The sequence below is a fragment of the Delphinus delphis genome, chromosome 16 (genome assembly GCF_949987515.2).
Source record: "Delphinus delphis chromosome 16, mDelDel1.2, whole genome shotgun sequence".
Taxonomy (NCBI): Eukaryota; Metazoa; Chordata; class Mammalia; order Artiodactyla; family Delphinidae; genus Delphinus; species Delphinus delphis.
This window is the reverse complement of record NC_082698.1, coordinates 11,329,653-11,350,042: the sequence shown is the minus strand read 5'-3', so window position 1 is coordinate 11,350,042 and position 20,390 is coordinate 11,329,653. Positions and strand designations below refer to the sequence as shown.

General features: G+C 39.5%; 1 protein-coding gene and 1 pseudogene across 5 annotated transcripts in view; one reads left to right on the top strand and one right to left on the bottom strand.

The window, feature by feature from the left end:
• The window catches only part of MCMBP (minichromosome maintenance complex binding protein), a 67,957-nt gene that overhangs the window by 8,162 nt on the left and 39,405 nt on the right, over positions 1-20,390 (bottom strand). For 4 of the 5 annotated variants that reach the window (XM_060033958.1, XM_060033959.1, XM_060033962.1 and 1 more), the window contains exons 7-14: positions 18,576-18,727; positions 16,770-16,870; positions 10,436-10,614; positions 9,973-10,096; positions 8,683-8,800; positions 3,344-3,509; positions 2,269-2,402; positions 1,167-1,331 (exon numbers count right to left, since the gene is read on the bottom strand). In XM_060033958.1, coding sequence (XP_059889941.1) covers positions 1,167-1,331; positions 2,269-2,402; positions 3,344-3,509; positions 8,683-8,800; positions 9,973-10,096; positions 10,436-10,614; positions 16,770-16,870; positions 18,576-18,727 — 1,139 coding nt within the window. The remainder of the gene's footprint in view (positions 1-1,166; positions 1,332-2,268; positions 2,403-3,343; positions 3,510-8,682; positions 8,801-9,972; positions 10,097-10,435; positions 10,615-16,769; positions 16,871-18,575; positions 18,728-20,390) is intronic. The other variant, XM_060033960.1, reaches the window with a different exon arrangement.
• LOC132439268 (Y-box-binding protein 1 pseudogene) lies at positions 13,884-15,078 on the top strand (annotated as a pseudogene).

The window sequence follows — 20,390 nt, the reverse complement described above, 5'->3', positions numbered from 1 at the left end:
ATTAAAAATTCGCTTGAAAGGCAGAAGAAAGATTCAGCAAATCTGTAGACAGGCTGACCAAAATTATCTGGTCTGTGGAACAGAAAGCAAAAAGAATGAGGAAAACTGAACAGAGCCTCAAAGACCTGTGGGACACCATCAAATGTACCACATACATACATGGGAGTGCCACAGAGGAGAAAGGGGCAGAAAAAAACGTAAAGAAATAATGGTCAAAAACTTACCAAATGTCTTGAAAACTCCCCCCAAATGTGCATTAATCTGCACATCCAAGAAGCTCAATAAATTGCAAGTAGGATAAACTCAAAGAGATCCATATGTAGACACATTACAGCTAAACTGTCAAAAGCCAAAGAGAGAATCTTGAAAGGACAAGAGAAAAATGACTCATTGTGTACAAAGAACCCTCACTGGAAACTGACTTCTCCTCAGAAAATCCACTAGGCAGTTGGAGGACTTAAAAGTGCTGAAAGAACAAGCCTATGAACCAAGAATTCTACATCCAGCAATATTAGTCTCCAAAAATTAAGGAGAAATTAAGACATTCCCAGGTAAGCAAAAACTGAGAATGTGTCACAAGCAGAGCTCCCCCATAAAAAATACTGAGAAATACGAAAGAGAGTTCTCCAGGCTCAAGTGAAAGTAACTCGGATCCACGTGAAGATCACTGGTAAAGGTAACTACACAGGTAAATATAAAAGGTAGTATAAATGTCTTTAAAGACAACTGCATAAAGCAATAATTACAAATGTGTTGACAGACGTATCAGTGTATAAAGACGTAATGTGAATGATAATAAAGCACAAAGGAGCGGGAGAAGGAATGGAAGTATAAAGGAGCAAAGTTTTTGCATACTATTGTGCTTAAACTGGCATAATCCTAAATTAATCCCAGATTATCATAGTTAAGATGTTAGTGTAGCTCCCAGGGCAACTACTAAAGAAAAAAAATATGTCATAAAAGAAAAGACATGGAAATTAAAATTGTACACTAGAAATATCTATTTCAAACACAAGAAGACAATAATGGAGGACTAGAGGAACAAAAAAGACATATGACACAGAAAACAAATAGCAAGATTACCTTACCAGTAATTACAATAAATGTAAATTGATTAAATATCCCAATTCAACACAGGGAAATCCTTTGTTTTAACCCAAACACACCTTGGTTATTTCATCAGATATGCTATAATCCAGGAACCTCAAAAGGGTCAGGTAAATGCGGAATTTATTCAGCACGGAAGGCAGCACCGCAGAGAGAAGGCTGTTCATGTACTCCTCCATGTTTGGTGGAATTAGCTGTGGCTGTAAGTGGATCTGGCAGTCTGCCTAAAATGAGAAACAGTACACATCATTTTCCAAGTTCCTAAATCAACCTAGAATTTCAGGGGGATGCATTATCTCTATCAGCCCCTAAGGGAATTAAATACAATTCATTATTAGGGGGAGGTCACTTTTTAATATTAATTTCTATGCACTGTAACTCAGCAATAATTACAGAAGTTAGCCTTTTCTTGGTTACTTATGTTTCCTCAATGGTATCAGTAAACATATAAAAAGATAGTGAATCTCTAAAAAGCAGCTAATTAAAATGTTATAGATGTTTCCTTAATCATGGAACATGTACTCTATTTCTTACTGAACTGCATTTCTAGAAACCACATATAGCAAATCACACTTTCCCACAGAAATTTACCACTGGGCCATTTCATTCTCATTCACAGGCAGTTCCTCATATATCAAGGGTGAACATCATTATACAGAGCAACTGTACACCTTTTCAACAACTGGGCATACTTCTCATCATTAATGACTCAGACGTAAAAGCTCTCTTCATTAGTCACTGATGATTCACCAGAGCATTTCATGATAAAGCATAGAAATAATTACCAGGTGGTTAGGAACATTTTAAAAGGAACTCTAAAATATTTCTCACGTAGGATTGGCAGAAAACAATGGAACAGAGGCAGCAAGAACAAAGGTCTGGATGTTAATCAGGCAATTTACAGACAGTTTCTACTTTCTCTCCCTACATGTGGGAGTTTTCTGCTGCCAAGAGTTTTCTTTGCTTGTCTTGTGATTTTCTTTACAGATACAAAGTTTTCATCCCAGAGAACAAAATAAGCAGTTCCCTCATTAATAATCGGCAGCCACAACTCTGAAACAAGTTTAACTTATTAATAATAAGCAGTACCAAGAAACAAAGCAAAAATATAGGTATCTTTCCAATATAACCTCCGTCCATTTAAAAATGACCCTTCATTACCGGCAGGAGTGATCTCCCCTCCGAAGTAATAAAAACATTAATATTGCAGGGGAATTCCATCTGGTGGTAGCTGAAGTCATAATCCACCTTCTGCCAAGTTATTAGGTTGCTCAGGGCAGTCACATTATGAACACCTACAAAAACAAGGGAATAATTTTTCAGTAACTTGATTTTAATCACCTAACCAAATTAGTTTTGCTGACATTAATAATAAGACATGAGATTTCTACTGCTTTAAAAAAAAGTATATGAGGCACTGTTCAATCTTCTAAATGGTCATTAATTAATAGGCTTCACAGATAATATCTGTCAAGCTACACAAACGTACTTCTGGAGCCAAGATTCCTCCCCCACCCACCCCAAATCTAATACCAAGCATCTGGTGTGCAATTAGATATAAAATAGTTCCCGATAAAAGTATGATTATTTTGTATGTGGCATCTTCACAGGGCTAAAATAATCTGGTAGAACCAAAATTATTTTTATACAGAGATAAAGTTACTGAATTTTACTGAATTTATACTCACCTTTGCCTTAATTCTACCCAGTCTACACTATTTTTTCTATTTTTACCTCTTGAACTTACACCAGCGAAGTGTCTTAATTCTCATTTGAGCATAGATAAAACAATCTGCTTTCTTGTAATTTTATAACATGTTCCATAACTGAGGTTAGTGCAAGCCATCTGATCTACTAAATATTTTTTCAGAGATTCTTTGAAAAAAAATTTTTAAATCACATTGGCTGGTAGAAAATGTTTTATTAGATCTTTTCTACAACTTTTCTTTTGAGGTAATATAGGACTAAAGGCAAAACCTCCTCCCTTTTCAGCCTTTAAAAAGCTACCTGCTACTTGGTGTATTATCATACTATTTTCAAACTATCACAAAACATAGTTGATGTACACAACTTATTTGTTAATGATATATGCTTTAACCAAATTCACAGAGCAAGCCTTTGTCTTAAGTACTTGTGAAGTGTGAATTTGTCTTTGTTCAGTTATTCCTTAGAAGATCATTACCACGCCTGGCTTTGCTGGGAGTTAGAAATGGAAGGACAACGTCCGTGCACACACCTGGCGTGTCCAGCTGCCCCTGTTCCAGGAGAGTTTCATCAATTACAAGAGAAGTATTGCTGGGCAGCTGGAGGAGCCCGCTGACCAAGCGATTGGATGTGTAGTCTTTGTGGGGAATGAATTTCAAGTGGTTCATGTTCGCTATAGTCATCTGCAGATGAAAAGACTGCAAAGAGAAATTTTTTTAATGATCAAGGAACTAAGTTTCCCTCTTTTAAGAAAACATATATTTGGAGTTAAACACTACATTTTATAATGGAAAGAAAGAGCTTATTATTTCTAAGGGAGTAAGCAGTCTCATGGTTTCTTGAGCTCTTAGAAACAAAAATTTCTCCATCATAAGAATTTCTGATTCTATGAGCTGCTTTATTTTCAGCTGTCTTGTTCAGTATTCTTGAAGAATACTTTTTATTTTACCAGTGAACCAGAAACAAATGATAGACAACTGATATATATATCAAATATTCAGAGGCTTAACTTCTTTAACTGACCACAGGCTAACAAAACAGAAAATAAAATGTTTATTTACACATCAAGACAGAGAGAGAAAAGCTTAATTTTCCTCTGTGCTCCCTGAATTAAAATCATATTCATCAGTAAAGGCAAACATAGAGTAGAAGTAGGAAATCATCCATATACAAATACGATATCTAAATCAGTAATCGTGAGAGGAGAGGACAAACACCAAACTATATTGCCCAAGGTGATCTACAAATTCAATGCAATCCCTATCAAATTACCAATGGCGTTTTTTGTTTTTGTTTTTGTTTTTTTTGCGGTACACAGGCCTCTCACTGTTGTGGCCTCTCCCGTTGCGGAGCACAGGCTCCGGACGCGCAGGCTCAGCGGCCATGGCTCACGGGCCCTAGCCACTCCACGGCATGTGGGATCTTCCCAGACCGGAGCACGAACTGAACCTGTGTCCCCTGCATCGGCAGGCAGACTCTCAACCCACTGCGCCACCAGGGAAGCCCCCAATGGCGTTTTCTATAGAACTAGAAAAAAAAATTTTTAATTTGTATGGAAACACAAAAGACCCCAAATAGCCAAAGCAATCTTGAGAAAGAAAAACGGAGCTGGAGGAATCAGGCTCCCTGACTTCAGAGTATACTACAAAGCTACAGTCATCAAAACAGTATGGTACTAGCACAAAACAAAAATATAGATCAATGGAACAGAACAGAAAGCCCAGAAATAAACCCACACACATATGGTCAATTAATCTACAACAAAGGAGGCAAGAATATACCATGAAGAAATGACAGTCTCTTCAATAAGTGTTGCTGGGAAAACTGGACAGCCACATGTAAAAGAATGAATTAGAACAGTCTCTAACACCATATAAAAAAATAAACTCAGAATGGATTAAAGACCTAAATGTAAGACTGGATACCATAAAACTCCTAGAGGAAAACATAGGCAGAGCACTCTGACATAAATGGCAGCAATATCTTTTTGGATCTATCTCCTAGAGTAATGGAAATAAAAACAAAAACAAACAAATGGGACCTAATTAAACTTAAAAGCTTTTGCACAACAAAGGAAACCATAAACTAAATGAAAAGAAAACCTACAGAATGGGAGAAAATATTTGCAAATTATGCAACTGACAAGGGCTTAATTTCCAAAATATACAAACAGCTCATACAGCTCAGTATCAAAATAACAAACCCAATCAAAAAGTGGGCATAGGGCTTCCCTGGTGGCACAGTGGTTGAGTGTCCGTCTGCCGATGCAGGGGACACGGGTTCGTGCCCCAGTCCGGGAGGATCCCACATGCCATGGAGCGGCTGGGCCCGTGAGCCATGGCCGCTGAGCCTGCGTGTCCGGAGGCTGTGCTCCACAATGGGAGAGGCCACAACAGTGAGAGGCCCGCGCACTGCCAAAAAAAAAAAAAAAAAAAGTGGGCACAGACCTAAGTAGGCATTTCTCCAGAGATGACATACACATGGCCAAAAGGCACATGAAAAGATGCTCAACATTGCTATTAGAGAAATGCAGATCAAAACTACGAGATATCACTCACACTGGTCAGAATGGCCATCATCAAAAAGTCTACAAATAATAAATGCTGGAGAGGGTGTGGAGAAAAGGGAACCCTCCTACACTGTTGGTGGGAATGTAAGTTGGTGCAGCCTCTATGGAAAACAGTATGGAGTTTCCTCAGAAAACTAAAAATAGAATTACCAAAGGATCCAGCAATCCCACTCCTGGGCATACAAACAAAACTCTAAACCAAAAAGATACACGCACCCCTTTGTTCATAGCAGCACTATTCACAATAGCCAAGACATGGAAACCACCTAAATGTCCATCAACAGATGAATGGATAAAGAAGATGTGGTACATATATACAATGGAATACTCAGCCATAAAATCCAATGAAATAATGGCATTTGCAGCAACATGGATGGATCTAGAGATTATCATACTAAGTAAAGTAAGCCAGACAGAGAAAGACAAATATCGTATGATATCACTTACATGTGGAATCTTAAAAAAAAAAAAAAAAAAAAGATACAAATGAACTTATATACAAAACAGAAATAGACCCACAGACACAGAAAACAAACTTATGGTTACCAAAGGGGAAAGGGCTGAGGGGTGGGGGGATAAATTAGGAGTTTGGGATTAACATAATACACTACTGCATATAAAACAGATAACCAACAGGGACCTACTATACAGCACAGGGAAGTATACTCAATATTCTGTAATAACCTATACGAGAAAAGAATCTGAGAAAAAAATAGATATATATGTGTAACTGAATCACTCTGCTGTACACCTGAAACTAACACAACACTGTAAATCAACTGTACTTCAATTTTTAAAAAATCTGTGAATCACTATATTGTGTACACCTGTAACTTATATATCAACTATACTTCCATTTTAAAAATTTTTAATAAATTTTGAAAATAAAATAAAACTATATTCATTCAGCACAGACAGCTGCAGACCTCTAAACAAACTGCTCCAAGGAGGCCTGAGGTGTGGAGGACTCCACACTGTCATCAGCGCTGTGGGTCTCGGAACCTGCTCTACCCGGGAGAGCCACCTCCTCACCCAGTCTCAGCAGCAGAAAATCAGTTAAGTCCACCTGCACCTCCCTCCGTCTTCCTGAGCCCACCACCCAGTGCCCTCTGCACCCTGCATTGTACTCCAATCTAAGATCACTCTGGACCATAAAGAATTATGTGTGGTACGGGTGGAGACTAGGGTGGGGAAGGATGTCAAGGAAGAGAGAAGATGTATTTTCAAAATGCAGAGGATTTTTGTACTTTGGCTCAGTAATTCAAAGAAAGCGGGGGGGGGGGGGGGTCATATTATAGATACAAGGAAATGACCCCGAAAGAAACAGAGTCTGTCGAAACAAAAGGTGGCATAGAGCAGGGTGCAGCTCCATATAAGCAAAAGTAGGTCACTCACACTTACTGCTACGAAAACTAAATAAGATATTAAAAAGGTAAGTGTTTAGAAAAAGTTCAGTGCTAAACACAAACATAAGAGTAATATAAGGGAGTGGGATATGGTAAAAATGAAACAGTAAAACAAACCACTACCAAGTGATGTAGAATAAAAAGAACAAAAAGGAAATACCTTACCATGCAAGAATCCTGAGTACTTTCCTCATATCACTTTCATACTTAAAAATATAATTCACGTCCCAAATATGTGCTACTTAAATGTTGGCCTCAAGCTTTGAGTGGCCCTAGGCTGCCACTCAGACCCCACGTCCTACGCTCCTCCCCAGCACTCATTCCATGGCAGTACACCGGCCCCTCAGGCTGGTGTTCCTCAACATGCCCAGCACGCTGCGCTCGGACCCTGAACTTGTTCTCTGCACAGGACACTTTCCCCAATACGGCCCTGTGTCTTGATCCTGGGTTTGCATCAAGTCTCTCCCTGAACTCCACCCTGGAGAGGGCTTCCCCGACACGCTGTAGTTGTCAGCAACTCCACCCTGGCCTACCCCCAGCACTCCCTATCCCCTTCCCCTGGGCCTTTACTGTTCTCCACGGCACTTCAGTGACATACTATATATATTATTTATTATTTGTTGGTCTTCCACCACCAACAAAGAGTGATCCAGGGCACTCCCAGGGAGTTGCTGAAACCCTTTTATGGGGTCCATGAGGTCAAAATCACACATGGATAAAAGATCCATTCAATGTGCAAGACAGACCAATGAATTTACGATAGCAGAGTATAAAAAGTTCATTGATGAGATTACAGATTTCACACAACTATCCCTGAAGAAAATGCCATATGGACAGTTTTGGTCTAGTATCAGAAGAATATCTACAGTTATCTGAAAATGCCATTAAAAGTCCTTCCTTTGCCAACTACTTTTTCATCTGTGTAAGGCCAACATTCCTTCATATACTTCAGTCAAAACATCATGTTACAATAGACTGAATGCAGGAACAGATATGACAATCCAGCTGTCTTCTATTAATCCAGACATTACAGAGACTGGCAAAAATTTAAAACAATGTCACTTTTATCACTAATATTATTTTGTTTGGAAAAATAGCTATTTTTTACAAAAATATTTTACTTTTGCTCATATGTAATTGATTTATTTTCAATGAATATTTTAATATGTTTTTAGTTTTAACTTCTAATATGGTAAATTGATAATAAAAACCCAAACAACATCTCTTTAAGTTCTCAATAATTTTTTAACAGTGTAAAGTGAGTCAAGGAGAGTGAGAAATGTTGGTCTATTTAGTCCAATGCTGTTTCTTAAGAGCCCAGAAGACACTCAATAAACACTGGTTAAATGAATGATCTGTTTCAACCTCTTAAATTTCCAAAGAAGTGATCGGCATTGCCAGTCACACAACTAATCAGAAGCTATTCTCCTGTCCCCAAGATCTTAATACCACACAAACACTGCGTTCCAGATGTCCTGGCAAATAAAGGTAGCTTGACTTTCCAAACAGGAATTAAAACTGGGGTAGGAGAGATCAAGTTATTACCTCAACTAAAAGAATTATGCTCCTATAATTTAGAGTTTACTTAGATTTACGATTTTAAAGCACACAAAGGATACCAAATTGTACAAACAAACTGGCATCAACGGAGAGTACAATGTTAAGGGAGTTACTACAGTTGTGTTGTTACTTGAAGAGACCTGTGCTAAGGCAATAAAGGAAATGTGAAATGTTTAGGAGTTAGTACATTTTAAATTATGACACTAGGCAGGCTTTGTTTCCCCTTAATGAGGTCTGTTAACATCTCAAAGTTAAATGTTTGGGTTGAATGAAAGACAATTAGATGGACTTTTAAAGTGTACTTAAGCTTATAATACATATTTATATTGATCTTACTGCTGGAACTAGATGTTGAATAATTCGATATAAGTGTTCGGTGAAGGTACTATTCCGTGGACACCCACTCAAGTTAACCGTAAATTTTCCTAGTGGAAGAACATCTCTTCTTGTATATCTAGAAAAAAAAAGATATCAACCAATAAGATACTCACATGATTTCCTGATCTCCATCAAAAAGCAAACGAAGAAAAATTAGCTTAATACTGTCATTAAAATTAAAGCAGATTATTCTGATCAGTTGTTTTTTTACGCAGAAACAACAATAAAAATAATAGCCAATATTTAAGTGCTGGGCATGTGCCAGGTACTGTTCTAAGTACTTAAATGCTTTCTCATTTAATTCCCAAACACTCTGAGGTAGGTATTATTGTTTTCATTTTACAGATGAGAAACCTGAGATACAGAAATTTTAAGAAACATGCCCACGTTCACGTATCCAGGAAGTGACAGAGCTGAATTTGAACCCAGGTAGTTTGGTTCCAGAGTCTATGCTCTCAACCATCATGTACTACTGTCTCAAATCCTACCTGAGGAAAGATTTATAGTACAAAGATGTTTACTGGAGGATTATTTAAACAGAGAAAAAGTAGGAAAACCTAACATTTAGGGAAAAAGTACAACTGTCTATAATGAAATACTGCACAGCCATTAAGAGGTTCAAGAAGAATTATGATAGGAAACGCTTAACATAAATGATAAAAGCAAGATAATGATCTGTTTAGAGTATAACTGAGATCTAAGTAGGGATGGATACATATGTAAACAAAAAAAAGATGATATGAACAGGTACCAAGATCTGTTAACTGAGATCATCTTTAAGTGGTGAGATTACAGACAATTTCAATTTTCTTCTTTATGCTCTTGGAACTTGTTGAAGGCACACATGTTATTTTGAAATCAGAAAACAAAGAGCTGTAGTGAAGTGAAAGGGAGAGGGGCACATGTCCACATACAAGTGAGATGTACACCAAATGGACCTCACAGAGCCTTGGGATGTATAAATAGAGAATTCAGAATGCACAAAGGATAAAACAACTCATTTTACTCATTAGCCAGGTTCTTTATCTGATTTTTGCTCTTAAATTTAAGAAGATACAATCAAAATGCTACATGTGACACTGAGAAAAGTGAAAAAGGAATTTCTGTGATTTGGTATAACACCTGTTATACACTAAATAAATAACCATCTGGTGATGAAGCCTGATAAAAACAGAAACCTTTCTGTTCTTTTCCCCTCTCAACAAAACACCAAACTCCCTTAATTCCCACCAAGAACAGAGCACTTACACTGTAGAAATGAGATGTAATATAAGATATTCAGCAGCCAAACTGTCTCCCAAAAGGGCGTGAGTGAGGAACCCCAGCAGTTCTGCTCTGACTGGAGACAATTCAGACATGAAACTAGAAACAACTGGAGAGAGAAAGGAGACCAGATTCAGAACACAAACCAGTTCCTCTCGTGTCTCTTAGGTTAAAAAGTAACTGGAACAAAGCACTGCACGTCAGTAGATGACTAGTATGTACTTAAAATATTGGTCAGTAAGTGATGCCAGCTGTCAAAATAAGACAGCGTGTATACCTTTTGGGGGGCCTCATTTTAATGAAGAGAATTAACATAAAGGAAAGTGGGGCAAAGAAATGGTGATCGCTGGAGAAATTTATTCTGACGACCAAGAATCTGGCTGACAGCTCCACCGTGCAGCTTTCACATGCTGGGTCAGTCTCTGGGCCACGAGGCTTTAGCACTTACACTTACAGGTTTTGCTCTCCTCCTTGTTAAGGCAAGCAGGCAGTAAAGGGTTGATGTGCTGCAACTTCTGGGCTAAAACCACATGGATTCTTGGCACTAAGGAGGCAGGAGGACTGTGTACTCTCTGTTCTTCGGCTGTGTCTGTGCATTCCATTGGATCTAGCAGCGAAGAGGCATCCCTGCGGAGAGATGACAGAGCTTCAGTTCACAAAGGCGGCAGCTGTACAGATGTAAAAATAACACCCATCTCTGAAAATCAAATGAGAACTCAAGCCAAGAACAATTTCACCTGCACGTCCCCTTAAAGAGCAGAAAATGCTCCTCTTCCTTGTGAACAGTTACATCACAGATTTCAGGCTACTTTGGTCATATTATGAGAGAATGTATTTATTCTATTCTTCAAGATCAATAACATTTTTACTGGGTGTGTTGTAACTGCAACAAATGGGATACAGCATATCACTCATCAAGTTACTTCAGACACCCTTTCTTAAGCTACTAGCTGGGACATCAAATGCTTCATCACGTGTCTCAAAAATGGGGGTCTCTTCCTTAAAAGCCATCAGGTGTCTACCATTCAGTGTGAAGAATCCATTCATCTCTCTTGCTAATTCTTTTTCCTAAATTTTATTCTTACATGATACCTCTCTTGAATAGTGAATAGACAAGCAGTGAAAAGGAAGTGTGAGTTTTTCAGGTTTGCTAAATAAACTAGCAGATGATAGATTTATTGTGAGATGATTGAAACAAATGACTAAGATGTTTTTAGATTTTACAGACTGACTCTAGAGAGTAATCAATTCATACCACCATCCTCCTTAAATACAAGAATGATACCAACAACCTTTATATAGTGTGTACCATGTGCCGGGCAACGTTCTTCACTTTGCACACACAAATTCATTAAAACCTCACAACCACCCTCATGTATAATGAGGAAACCAAAGCCACTGTAGTAGTTAAGTGTAAGGTCACAAAGCCAGTAAGTGGCCAAACCAGGATTCCAACCCAGGCCATCTGGCTCAGTCTGTGTACTAAAATGCCTCCATAAATGAAGTAACTCAAGCAGGAAATTCACCATAACCAGAAACAGCCAAGACAAGCAATTCTGTATGCCATTATTATGGAACTGTTTATTTAAAGTTGTTTAAAACGTCTGTTTTGCATCATTTTTTAAGTGTGAAAAAATAAGTTCTTCCTATGGAAAACCAAGATGAATGTCCAATATTTAACAAAAAACTCTACTGCAGGGGCAGAATATAATTCCTTTCTTTCGCCAACCTCAAAACAAAAAAAAAAAGAATGAGGATGATCTGGATTTTCAGAATATATTAAGTGAGGGGAAAAAATATGTAAAAGAGCACATATACCATGCCCCCTTTTATATAAGGCTAAGTGAGGAAAAAAATATATATGTATCTGTTTTTGCAAAAAAGAGATACAGGAAGGATAAAAGCAGAACTGAGGCTGGTTCCCTACAGCAGCAGTCCTCAGCCTTTTTGGCACCAGGGACCAGTTTCATGGAAGACAATTTTCCCACGGATGGGCTGGGGAGTGGGGGGTGCAGGGGTTGGGGGGATGGTCCAGGTGGCAACGCGAGCAAGGGGAGCGGCAGATGAAGCCTCACTCTCCTGCCCTACAGAGCATGGGTGGGAGCAGGGTAGAAGAGATGAGGGTAGTGGGGAATGACATTCCTACATTCTTTTTATACAGTTTTGATTTTGGCAACAATTTCCATGTTTTCTATACTTAAGTACAGAAACCAATAAGGACAGAGGGAAAACTCTGCAGTGAAACACAATGGAAACAAATGAACCTAACTATGTATAATGAATAACAACTAGCAGAGCACTGAAGTGGGAAGAAGTCACCCAGGTAACTCTGGAACACAGCTGACTATATATACACTCTCATTCTAAAATAAAAATTGGAAACAAATAATGAACTCAAGTTACTAGGTTTGTTTTTTGCAGTGGTATGGGTTATCAATTCTGAAATTACCTTCTCTGCATAGCAGTCTCCTCTTACCAGCAGGGAATACATTCCAAAACCCCTAGTGGATGCCTGAAACTATGGATAGTACTGAGCCCCACATATAATGTCTTTTCCTATATATACATTACTATGATAAAGTTTAATTTACAAATTAGGCACCGTAAGAGATTAACCATGATAACTAATAATAAAAATGAACAATTACAATGATATACTGTAATAAAAGTTACGTGAATGTGGTTTCTCTCTCAAAATATCTTATTGTACAAATTTAATGCCTTCTCCATCTTAACTAAGCACTTATCACATACCGTGACTGTAACTTTTGCAGGTTGAGATGCAAAAGCAAAACTAGCACTAATTTCTTTTTCCATCTCAACAATTTTACAGAATCTTCTACTGTTCTTACTGTAGATCTTAACAACCTCAGCATACGATTTTTTTTTCTTTCCGTATAAGTCAAAAAATTTTACCTTTTCACTTCAAAAAAAGCATTTTACAGCTTTTCTTTGGCATACCCCAATTGCCACATCACTACTCTTATGCTTTGGGGCCATTATTAAGTAAAATAAGGGTTACTTGACTACAGGCACTGTGATACCTGGAAAGTTGATCTGATAACTGAGATGGCTACTAAGTGACTAACGGATGGCATACCCTGGACAAAGGGATGATTCACGTCCTGGGCAGGACGGAGTGGGACAACTCAAAATTTCATCACACTACTAAGAAAGGTATGCAATTTAAAACTTATTGTTTATTTCTGAAATTTCCCAGTTAATATTTTCAGACAGCGGTTGACTGTAGGTAACTGAAACCACGGAAAGCAAAACCAAAGTGAGGGGGACCCTACTATATCATAGAACTGAGCAAAGAAATATATTGAGGATACTAGGAGTCAAGTTTCTTTCTGTTAGAAAAGGGAACGACAAATACGGAAAGGAGGAAGACTAGAATGACACCGAGTTGTGGAGCTGAACTGAACTGGAACCAGGAAGACAGTGTGAGCTCATGGTTTCTGATATTGTAAATAATATAAAAATATATGTAGATGTGTGTATACAAATGTGTGCATGTGTGAGTATGTATATATTTATTTCCTAGCTCTGCTGAAATGGCATAGAAGCAATGCCAGCTCAGTACCAATGAGCACACCAGTACTCAAATCTTGATTTTTTAAACAAAATTCCTCACAGGTGCTCCTTGGGAAAAGGGCTGAAACTGAGGCTGAAGCATGGGAAGTACAAGATGAGGCTGAAACAGCTTAATGCATCAGAAAATATATGTTCAAAAACGGTAAGATAAGGTCACGTCAAAAAGAACCCACTGGTGGCGCAGTGGTTGAGAGTCTGCCTGCCGGTGCAGGGAACACGGGTTCGTGCCCCGGTCCGGGAAGATCCCACATGCCGCGGAGCGGCTGGGCCCGTGAGCCATGGCCGCTGAGCCTGCGCATCCGGAGCCTGTGCTCCGCAACAGGAGAGCCCACAACAGTGAGAGGCCCGTGTACCGCAAAAAAAAAAAAAAAAAAAAAAAAAAGAACCCACAGTTCCATCGGTAGCAGGAGCAGACCCCGGAGAGCCCCGAGCAGCCCCACTGCCACCGTCCCCACTCACCATCACCGCAACCATGAGCAGCGAGGCCGAGACCCAGCAGCCACCCGCCACCCAACCCCCCGCCCTCACTACTGCCGCCGCCAAGCCCAGTACAACGGGCATGGGCAGGACTGGCAGTGGCTCAGGCAGCGGTGGCCCCGGCAGCCTCACATCAGCGGCGCCTGCTGGTGGGGACAAAAAGATCATTACGGCGAAGGTTCTGGGAACAGTAAAATGGTTCAATGTAAGAAACAGATATGGTTTCATCAACAGGAATGACACCAAGGAACATGTATTCATACACCAGACTGCCATAAAGAAGAACCCCAGGTAGTACCTTCGCGGTGTAGCAGATGGAGAGACTGTGGAGTTCGATGTTGCTGAAGGAGGAAAGGGGGGTGTGCAGGCAGCAAATGTTACAGGCCCTGGTGCAGTTCCAGCGCAAGGCAGTAAACATGCAGCAGACCGTAACCATCATAGACACTATCCACGTCGTAGGGGTCCTCCACGCAATCACCCGCAGAATTACCAGAACAGTGAGAGTGGGGAAAAGAATGAGGGATTGGAGAGTGCCAGGCCCAACAGCGTTGGCCCTACCGCAGGCGAAGGTGCCCACCTTACTGCATGCAGAGACCCAGTGGGTGTCGACCACAGCACTCCAACCCTCCTGTGCAGAGAGAAGTGATGGAGGGTGCTGACAACCAGGGTGCAGGAGAACAAGGTAGAGGAGACAGAATACGCCTTCCTCGCCAAAGATGCCCAGAGAGGACGGCAATGAAGAAGATAAGGAAAATCAAGGAGATGAGACCCAACGTCAGCAGCCACCTCGACATCGGTACCGCGGCAACTTCAATTACCGACGCAGACGCCCAGAAAACCCTGAACCACAAGATGGCAAAGAGACAAAAGCAGCCAATCCACCAGCTGAGAATTCATCCGCACCCGAGGCTGAGCAGGGCGGGGCTGAGAAAATGCCGGCTTACCATCTCTACCATCACCCGGTTTAGTCATCCAACAAGAAACAAATATGAAATTCCAGCAATAAGAAATGAACAAGAGATTGGAGCTGAAGACCTTAAGTGCTTGCTTTTTGCCTGTTGACCACATAACTAGAACTATCTGCATTATCTAAGCAGCAAGGGGTTTTTATTATTTTTACCTAAAGACATCTCTTTCAGGTAATGACAAACGTGTTTAAAAAAAAAAAAGAAAAAGCCTGTTTTTTCTCAATACACCTTTAAAGGTTTTTAAATTGTTTCATATCTGGTCAAGTTGAGATTTTTTTAAGAACCTCATTTTTAATTTGCAATAAAAGTTTACTGCTTGATTTTTTCAAAAAAGTCAACAAACTGCAAGCACCAGTTTTAAGGTCTTAAATAATAATAATTTAAAAAAAAAGAAGAACCCAGAGCCTGCTTAAAGTGGCTCCCAGTAGCCAAATATGGGAAAATTTGAGCCTCAAAATAAATAACAGATTAACATCCACACTAACATAAACAAAAAGTACTTGAATGAATAAATAGGAGAGAAATCTTACAGTAGAATGCCAATGAATAAATGTAGAGGGAATGACTGAACAGAAAATCACCATCAGAGTAACAACTGAGTCTAACAAGAATCATCAATGAATGCTAAAATAAGTGGGTGAAAATTAAATGAAACTGAAATGATATGGTCTTGAAGTAGCTCCCTCTAAACTACCTGTTAACTACAAAGTGAAAAATAGTAACTTTACAGTAGAGAAACCTGGTAGACCTTAACCTGAGCAAAAGAATATATTGAGGATACTGGGAGTCAAGTTTCTTTCTGTTAGAAAAGGGGATTACAAGTACAGAAAGGAGGAAGACTAGAATGACACTGAGTTGTGGAGCTGAACTGAACTGGAACCAGGAAGACAGTGTGAGCTCATGGTTTCTGATATACCGACTTGTAAATAATATAAAGACTGATGTACGTGTGTACCACAAGTAACCAAGTGGTCAAAAAGAACTTCACCAGGAACGGGATACTGTACCTGCTGGTGTGATACACTGAGAAAGATACATCACTTTGTAGTTTCCTGCCCAAAATGTATAACCAGAATCTAATCACACGGAAACATCAGACAAACCTAAACTGAGAGACACCCTACAAAATAACTGGTTTCTACTCTTTAAGTGTCAAGGTTCTGCTCTGCCATGTGAGGACACAGCAAGAAGACAACCATCTGCAAACCAGGAAAAAGGCCCTCACTAGACACTGGCGTCTTAACCTTGGATTTCCCAGCTTCCATTACTGTGAGAAATGAATTTTTTGTTGTATAATCTGAAAGAACAGAAAAAATTGTCAAGGCCTCGAAGGACAACAAAGAGCTGGAGACTGCTCCAGGTTAACGCAACGAATGATCCTAAGGATCCTGGACCAAGAAAATGACTGCCAGAAAGAAGAGCAATGAGACAATTAGTGAAATTTAGTGTGGTCTGTGGTTAGTGTATTGTGTATTCACAGCAAATTTCCAAACTTTGTAGCTATACTCTGATTATATACGAGGTCTTTGTTCTTAGGAAATATGAATGCAACAAGTATTTAGGATATGACATACGTAACTTACTCTCAAGGGTTTCCAAAAAGTGTACGTATGTATAAAAATAAGCAAATGGAGCATAAGGGTTAACAACTTGTAAATTTGGGTAAAGGGAGAAAGGGAGTTCTTTATAATTTCAAACTTTCAGAAAAGCTGGAGGGTAATTATGTCAAAATAGACTCACCTTTCATCATTATTCAGTATACTTAGCACAGGATCCACAGATAGTATGCCATATAACTCAAGAACATCATTTACTTTAAAACAATCCCAGTCTTCATAGACCTAACAAGAGGCCACACAAAATCACATTGTTAGGACTAAATAACACCAAAAAAGCACACGATGTTAGTCTTAAAGTAATAATAATATCTTAGCATTTTAAATCAGAAAATGAACCTCAAAGCAACTCCTTTATTTGATAAATTGAGATCAAGAGAGGTAAAGCACTTACCTGAAGTCATTCTGCAACGAGCAAATACGTTAACAACTAAAACATGAGCCCTCCTGACTCCTGACCAATGTCTGTTTCCCCACTACATTCAGAGAAAAGGCTTTCCCCCAAGGATGATGGTCAACTAAAACTAGAAACATGCATTACCTCAAAATCTATTAACTACATCAAGAGAAGGGAAAACCCCACGATTATTAACTTTGGACTTATTCACAAGCTATGCAGTGTTAGGAGGACTAACACAAACTTAGAATGGCCATGAGGTTTCTCACAGTAAAGAGCCAAACTTTCAAAGTTGTCTATCAAGATGGATATTAGAAACTGTCAAAGCCTCCTACTGGTGAGACCTAAGAGAAGCATGGAAGGAAAAACGTGCTAATTCTTGCTCCTGTGCTACATAACTGAAGTGCCATTTAAGTTAAAACCACAACAACTAAGAACAGAAATTCTCAATGATCATTTCTGAAACTTGTATCACTTGTTCACCTCTCATGATTAAAAAACCAGAATAAGCAAAATAGGGGAACAAACTATTAACAGATTTTTTTCCTTCTACCTTATTTTAAATCTAAGTGAGAAATGGCTTTTGATAAGAAAAGGAAGAATGATGAAAATAAAGCAGATAGGGACTTCCCTGGTGGTCCAGTGGTTAAGAATCCGCCTTCCAATGCAGGGTACCCAGGTTCGATCCCTGGTGTGGGAACTAAGATCCCACATGTGGTGGGGCAACTACGCCCGCACTGCAACTACATAGCCTGCGCGTCTCAACTAGACAGCGGCCAGCGCACCGCGACAAAGATCCCGCACAACTAAGACCCGACGCGGCCAATAAATAAATATTAAAAAATAAAGCAGATATTAGTAAGTTAGAAATGATATAGAAAGGAAATAGATATTAATTTAAAAGTTGTTCCACATCTATCTGAAATATCCACTTTTTGTAAACAATGCTGTGGTAGACAAAATAATGTCCCCCCACCACTCCGACCAATATCCACTTCTTAATCACTGGAATCCTTGAGTATGTTGTTACCTTACATGTAAAAGGAACTTGTATAAATTAAGGACCCTAAGATGGGGAGATTATTCTGGATTGCATGGGTGGGCTCAATTTAACCATACATGTCCTGAAAATTGGAGAATCTCTCCTACCTAAGGACAGAGGGAGATGTGACTATGAAGAAATGGTCAGAGGGCTGCATTATTGCTGACTTCGAAGACGGAGGAAGGGGCCACAAGCCAAGGAATAATGGCAGCCTCCAAAAGCTGGAAAAGGCAAAAAAACAGACTCCCCCCTAAAGCCTCCAGAGAGGAACCAGTCCTGCTGTCACCTGAATTTTACCCCCAGTGAGATCCATGTTGGACTTCTGGCCTAAAGCCTGCAAAATGATAAATTTTGTTGTTTTAAGCCACTAAGTTTGTGGTGATTTGTTATAGCAGCAAGAGAAAACTTGCTAATACAAATGCCAAGAGATTTCTGTTTTAATTTCTGAGACACTTAACACATCTTTGTCAGCATCAGGTCTATGATATTACCTTCACGAGGCATGCAGGACCCTTCTCTCCTGGCAGTGGAAAATTCAGATCAAAAGGAGAAGAGAGGTTTAGCGAGTTCAGCTGTTGTCCAGAAGAAGCTTCAGTTTCTAAACGTTTTGGTTCTCCACACCACTGAAGACCACCAACACTCCCTAAATTCAAAGGGACAGCATTGCACATCATCATTGCTAAGGCTTCCTGGAGATAAAGAACATTCCTAAACAGCCTTTTGAATTTGATAGAAATGATGCTTCTGAGCTTACAAACTTCAAGTTGTTACAGTTTTTAAGGAAATAACACATACTAGAAGCCCTCTCACCTATCAAGAGAACAAAGATTATTATGAAGATCTGAAAGTGTAATCACTTTCCACCTGCAATAAAATGGCAACAAATTCCCCCCCCCCCATCAAATCTCATGTAAGTAACTTTAAAGTTAATATTTAACATCGTTACTTGACATCTTTGACCCAAGGAGTACACGGGTCTACTGACAACAAAAACACCTTTGTAGAACATACTTCTTTCTACTTATTAAGTAGAATAAAACCATATAACAATAAATTCATTTACCAAACATCTATTAATGTCCACTATGTACCAGGAATCAGACTAGTTGCTGGGGATACAAAAGATCATTTAAAGATAGCCTCGGGGGCTTCCCTGGTGGCACAGTGGTTGAGAGTCCGCCTGCCAATCCAGGGGACACAGGTTCGTGCCCCAGTCCAGGAAGATCCCACATGCCATGGAGCAGCTAGGCCTGTGAGCCATGGCCGCTGAGCCTGCGCGTCCGGAGCCTGTGCTCCGCAACGGGAGAGGCCACAACAGTGAGAGGCCCTCGTACGGCAAAAAAAAAAAAAAAAAAAAAAAAAAAGGTAGCCTCGGGCTTCCCTGGTGGCGCAGTGGTTGAGAGTCTGCCTGCCAATGCAGGGGACACGGGTTCGAGCCCTGGTCTGGGAGGATCCCACATGCCGTGGAGCAACTGGGCCCGTGAGCCACAACTACTGAGCCTGTGCATTTGGAGCCTGTGCTCCGCAACAAGAGAGGCCGCAACAGTGAGAAGCCTGTGTACCGCGATGAAGAGTGACCCCCACTTGCCACAACTAGAGAAAGCCCTCACACAGAAACAAAGACCCAACACAGCCAAAACTAAAATAAATAAATTAATTTTATAAAAATAAAGATAGCCTCTACCCCTAAAGTAGTCACAGTTTAGGGCTGATAACTAGTTAGAATTAAAATACAGCTTCCCATACCACACAATATTGCTCAGCAATAAAAAGGAATAAACTATTGATATAAGCAACAACTTGAATGGATCTCAAGGGAATTTTGCTGAATGAAAAAAAGCCAATCTACAAAGTCTATATACTACATGATTCCATTTATGTAACATTCTTAAAATGACAAAATTATAGGGATGAAGAACAAATTAGTGGTTGCCAGGAAGAGGTAGAGAGGCAGGAGAGGTGGGTATGATTATAAAAGGGCAACATGAGAGATCCGGGTAATGAACAGTTCTGTATCCTGACTGTGGTAGTGGTCACATGAATCTACACATGTGATGAAACTGCACAGAATTAAATACATACACATGCACAAAAATAACTGCATGTAAAGATGTGAATTCTGAATAAGGTCTATGGACTATATCAATATCCATTTCCTGGTTATGATATTCTACTATTAATTATGCAAGATGTTGACCCAGATGAAACTGGATCAAGTATATACAGGATCTGTCTTATGTTTTACAACTGCATGTGAATCTACACTTATCTCCAAAACAGCTTAAAATATATATACAGCCTGAAAG